At 48.2% G+C, this 5,909-nt stretch overlaps 1 protein-coding gene across 2 annotated transcripts; it reads right to left on the reverse strand.

Annotated features, from left to right (window-relative positions):
• Positions 1-433: 433 nt before the first annotated feature.
• On the reverse strand, positions 434-5,082 carry LOC127326421 (protein NRT1/ PTR FAMILY 6.4). 2 transcript variants are annotated; one of them, XM_051353278.2, is made up of 4 exons: positions 4,884-5,082; positions 4,412-4,744; positions 3,765-4,315; positions 434-1,531 (listed from the first exon to the last, which is right to left on the reverse strand). In XM_051353278.2, exons 1-4 carry the CDS (start codon positions 4,884-4,886, stop codon positions 634-636), a joined length of 1,785 nt encoding a protein of 594 aa, XP_051209238.1. In that variant the 5' UTR covers positions 4,887-5,082; the 3' UTR covers positions 434-633. The 2 variants fall into 2 exon arrangements, with proteins under 2 accessions (XP_051209238.1, XP_051209237.1); XM_051353277.1 differs by lacking the exon at positions 4,884-5,082 and having other exon boundaries at positions 4,412-4,750.
• Positions 5,083-5,909: the final 827 nt, after the last annotated feature.

Here is a 5,909-nt window from a genome sequence, read left to right on the forward strand (position 1 = left end):
ATTCCATGTCGAATACGATGAAGTGCGGCGCTGGGAGTTCTTGTTGGACGCGATGCCTAGGTCGGGCTCGGGGTCGATGCGTGCGGCCAGTAAAAAATTATAGTGCGCACTTCGGTAAGGCCTTTGTTGGGCTGGGCTGTCATCGGCTTTGTCCGTCCAACATATGTTTGTTTTAACGATGTGTTAGGAACAGTTCCGTTTAGCAATCGATGATGGACGAAGCTGAGCCACCACGGACGAAAAAAGGACCAAACCACGGAAACACTTTTCCCTTTATTATTAGGTGTAGATATAGATTATATTATAATCGTTTTAAACCATGTTTTTGTATTATATGTATTTGTATTACGAATATTCTTACGGTATCTTTTTGTTAAACTTTGCATTTTTTGACTAACAAACCAAAAACACGAAAAAATAAAACCAGAGGGAGTAATTTACGGAAACCATATTTGTTTTTTTTTGCTTCAACTCAGTCCTCGGCACCTAGACTCGGGAGCATACAGATCGACATCCAAACTTTAGGAAAATGTCGTGCATACACTAGTACACTACCAACAACCGGAGCTATACAAGATACGTATATACAAACGCTCGCAGGTGCATATATATCCTCCTACAGCTCTCACTCCCCTACACATCCATCCCTTCAACGTTCTCCTTGACCACCAGGACGTCGTCCATCTCCTTGCCCATGCTACCATCCTCCTCCCCAGCGGGCGCCACCACCGCCGATGTGCTGGGCTTGTACTCGTGCCTCCTCGCGATCAGCACGAACGCCGCGAAGTTGACCACCCCAAGCACGGCCAGCATCCAGTAGAACAGGTCCAGCCTCCCCGTGTCGAGGTTGTTCTGTATCCAGGTGCCCCGCGTCACGTGGTGGACGAGGAACACGAGGAAGCTGCTCAGGAAGAACCCCATTGACAGCGTCACCAGGAAGAGCCCCGTGCTCATGGACTTCATCCGCTCCGGCGCCTCGCGGATGAAGAACTCCAGCTGCCCCACGTACGCGAACGCTTCGCCGGCGCCCACCAGGAAGAACTGCGGCACCAGCCAGAACGCGCTGATGGCGACCCCGTTCAAGGAGGCGTCGCGCCGCATCTTCTCGACCAGCGCGGAGACGGCCATGGCGACGATCGCGAAGACGAGGCCCGTGCCGACGCGCTGGAGCGAGGTGAGCCCCTGCGGGCGCCGGGTAAGACGGCTGGCGAGCGGCACCAAGAGGCGCTCGTTGAGGGAGGTGAACAGGAGGATGGAGAGGAAGAGGAAGACGGAGAGGGAGCCGGCCGGGACGACGAAGCCGGCGCTTAGGCGACGGCCCATGCGGGTCGCCTGCTCCACAGAGAACGTGGTCATCTGGGAGTATACTGTCCAGAACAGGATGCAGGTCGACCAGATGGGCAGCAGATTCAACACCATCTTAACCTCCTCTACCTCCGTTACTGTTGAGGCCATTGATGCCTGCTCTTTCGTTTTGGTCGGAGATGCTCCCAGGTCGACTTGATCCACGACTGCGGCTTTGTCCAGGCACCTGCATGCGCATCATACAAGTTAATCACTCACGTTCACTGATGCGCAACAGAACATGATACTACATGACTCGTCAAAAAACAAGAGAACATGGACAAATTGCGGGTAAAGTTTATATATCGGAGCCGTGGTGCTAAATGGTAATTTGTGTTAACGCAAACTAAATATCAATCGGCTTTAGGAGTTCGCTCTGACTATATAGTTTATGTTCATGCATTTGTAATCCGGTTTTGCTATGTCTCAGTCAACTGAGAATTTCTTAAATCTTAGTCACCCACAAAAATGAATTTGAGTTGCACTTTTCTGTTAAAAAAGTGCAATTGCATTTTTCTACTGCTGATCCGAGTTGCACATTTTTTTGAACAGCAATGTCACTTTTCTAAGGTGACTCAGTCGACTGAGACATAGGCACACCCTTTGTAATCCCAAATTATATGGAGCGAATCGTTAGAAAATTATTCAGTCTAGTAGAGTGAACGCAAATTTTTTTCCGTTTACCAAATGGCAAAGTTGTCAAATCCCACAGGAAAAGTTGGCTGACAACTTCCAAATCATTGTAGTAATTGGTAGTGACCAACTGTTTGAGGTACGAATGCTCTGAACTTTGCGGGGTGACGCAAGTCATGTATGCATCGTGGCATCACCTCCTAATGCAATTTCTAATGTGTGCCTGTGACTCGCCAATCGGTGTTATTGCTCACTCGTCGTTACTCCTACTATCTCTGTTAGGGATTATTATACCTCTTGAAATTTAAGTCCAACTTTAAGTATAAATTTAACATGTTAAATATAAATTATATGATACATACATTATTATTGGATTCATATTTAAAATAAGTTTACAATAGTATAATTTTAATACTAACAAATATATTATGTATTATAAATTAATTTTATGGTTAAAGTTGGGTTTAAATTTTGAGAAGCATTATAATCCTTAACGGCTGTAGTAGATAGATAGCGACCACTAATCCTGAACGTGAGAACAGTTCATTCTGCAGCCCGGCCGGCCCCTATCTGTTTAACGTTAGTTTTCAGCAACTTCTTAAGATCACTTGGAGATTTGGCAGCTCGGGAGTCTGATCACCTCACGCTTTATTTCCTTCTCTGCAATGATTTGCTTTTGCGTATTGTGTCGCATGCTGGCAGCAATGAAAGGAACTGAGGAGTAGTGATGAGGGTTGTCGTTTTTGCTACCTTCTCTTGCTCGTACGTCCATCTCAGCGTCAACATGACACACGGGGACAAGTGTCACGATGGTAGTGAGAGGAGAAGTAAAGTCCTAGCTGTCCGGGAGCGAACGGTGCTGATCCATAGCCCATGCTAACCATGGAAATTTTATGTGGCTGAGACCCAAAACAAGATAGAACAGAGGAATTAATTTTCTACTACCATTTTCTTTACTTCGAGCGAAATAATGCCCTATTTTCGAAACAAAATGAGGACGGAAACAACGAACGCTCGAGCAGCCACATGCATATGATCCTACTCCTACAGTAGTACTGGTACTGGATAGTGGCACATGTTGGCAGCATCTTGCCACGGAAAATGGCCTGTCCACTATTATTGTCCTTGTTGCATCTACGAGATATGTACTACTAGATATATTGTGAATTTGTGATGCATCGATGAAAAAAGAGATTTTTTTTTCCAAGGTGGATGCAAAGTTATGTTTATCTATAGCTTTTTGGAAGACCTCAGAATACATCTAGGCTATCCATAGGCTAAATACCGCAAATAGCCAGCTATAGCCATATTCATACCCTAATTTAGACGCTATATTTTTTCCTGAATCTATATTCTCTTCTCATTTTAATTTTCTGTTTTTTGAATTTTCATTGATTTAAAAAATACGAGTTGAATGGTTGAATGAGTTGTAGCTCGAATCATGTTAGAGTCATATATAGCTTCCCTTTTTCGGGGTAAAATATAACCAAAGTTCCCTCTATTTTTTTACAAAAAACCCTAAATAGATTAGCCTGCTATAGCTTTTCGGTGACAATATTGTGGTAAATGCAATATCATGTTATTTTAAAGGGATTTGCAAGTTCTCAGCTAGTTGAGAACTAATTTCATATTCAGTCAAATCTTACACCATTTGATTTGCATCGTGATTCGTGCTAGTCATACAGTTACAACTGAATTTTGATGACATCATCTAACCTAACAAAGTTAGTTCTCGGTCGAAATAGTCACACCTTATTTTAAACTATATGGGTAGATGGCATTATTACCTGAGCCTGTCAGTGTAGGGCACCTTGGTGGCGTAGAACCCGTTGAGCTCACCGGCATCGGCTGGGTGCGGCAGCTTGCGCTTCTTCCAAGCCGTCCACAGCACCCTGCCGATCACCGTGAGCGGGCTCCCCTCGGGACGCCGGTACCGGTACTTGGACGTCCCGGCCACGAGCACGACGACGCCGAGGACCATGGCGGCGGCCGACACGCCGTAGCCCCAGCCCCGGCCGACGTTGTCCTGCATGTAGACCAGCACGGTGACCGCGAAGAGGGATCCCAGGCTGATGCAGAAGTAGAAGCGGTTGAAGAAGAAGACCATGGCCCGCTCCTCCCGCGGGTTCCGCCCGTCGAACTGGTCCGACCCGAACCCGGACACGTTCGCCTTGAGCCCGCCCGCTCCCGCCGCGATGGTGTACAGCGCCGCGTACAGCAGCGCCAGCTGCCCGCCGCTCGCCGGCACGCACTCGTGCCCCTGCGCGCCACGCGGGTCCCCGCACGGCGGCGGCCGCATGCTCGGCAGGACCGTGTCCACCGTCAGAAGGCTCACGCCCTGTCAATTTTTTGAGGAATCATCAGTTAACTAATTGACGAGGCAATGCAGACGGTGCTAGTAAATTGTATACGCGCGTAGTTGGTAGCTTATTACTATGGCGGCGATGGTGGCGGAGATGGCGATGGTGAGGTAGCGGCCGAGCTTGGCGTCGGCGAGGAAGCCGCCGACGAGGGCGAGGAGGTTGAGGGTGCCCATGAAGTTGGTGACGACGTTGGCGGACTTGGCGTTGGAGAGGTGCAGGGAGCCGACGAGGTACGTCACCAGGTTCATGGAGATGCCCATCACGCACACGCGCTCCGCGAGCTCCGTACCTAGGATGAGCCCGGCTCCGAGCCATCCGCCGGTCTTGGACTTGTCCACCGGGTTGCCGCGGAAGTCGACGGCGTCGTCGGCGTTGCTGAAGCCGCCATGACCACCGGCAGAAACCTGCATGTTTTCAGCACATAGCACAACGAACCATGAGCTAGCAGCCTGGCATCACATCCCATCGCCATGCAAGCTTTTGCGAAACATGAGCATGTGCATGCATCAGAGCATGTGTCCATGCGGTTGTTTGGGCACCTACCATTGCTGGCGCTGGTGTAGGCTCTAGCGAGCTGATGCCTGCTGCTCGTGTAGACAATGACCCGATTAGCTACGGAGCGAGGTGGAGAGGAACGTCTGTCTTGTGAGTCAGGCTCTGAGAGCTGAGAGGACGAGTGGAGGGATGCTTTATAGCAATGCTCGATCGGGGGTCGAGATGTTGATCTTGAGTTTCGCTGGTTGCTTTTCTGGATTAACTCCCTTTTACTTCCGTTTGTGGCCGGGTATGCAGTCGTGGAATGAACAAGCGGCAGTGAGGCGGGCAGAGCTTGGAGAGTGTATGCCGGCCACGCCTTTGGCCTAGCACGGACAAGTATACGATGACCTGGCAGATTTTGTGGTCTGTGGAGAGGATGGCTTGGCAAATCTTTGGGTGCAGCGGCGGAATGATTGGCCCAAGGCTGCAACTAGGGATCCTCTAAGAAAGACAATTAGCCTGCAACTAGGGATCCTCTTAGAAAAAAAAACCTAGAGGAAAATATGGCATCGCCTACGCGTGATTTTCTGTCCTTGTTCGACGACAAGATCTCTTTCCCTATGTTACTGGCGATTTTAGTGGTGCCGTCGTTAGGTTATGTTTCTCTATGTATGGTCCGTCACATTTTGTTTCGCCGTATCGATTTTAGACTTCTTATCATGCCTACCGAAGGAGGATTGTCCCCATAATATTTGTCACGGTTGCTACGTTCTTAACTGTGGTGATTTATTCTCACGTATCTTCACTTGCGTTGATCAAACTATCCGGTCCCTTGAATATTGGTGCTAGTCCACTTGTCAATGTTGGTTGATTACTTTATTGATTATATTGTACATGCATGTACCATTGGCATTGCGGCTCAAAATTATGTGAGAGCCTTCATTGGTATTTACAAGTGCCTGGTTTGACCTATATATCATTTTTCTAGGGCTGCCTTCAGAAAAATACAAAAAGTGAAAGAAAATAGAGTTTGGAGATCACGAAAATTTGCTTGTTTCATGCAGACTTTATTTTATAATCGCCGGAGTTCAT

The sequence above is a fragment of the Lolium perenne genome, chromosome 6, assembly GCF_019359855.2.
Source record: "Lolium perenne isolate Kyuss_39 chromosome 6, Kyuss_2.0, whole genome shotgun sequence".
NCBI classification, from domain to species: Eukaryota; Viridiplantae; Streptophyta; class Magnoliopsida; order Poales; family Poaceae; genus Lolium; species Lolium perenne.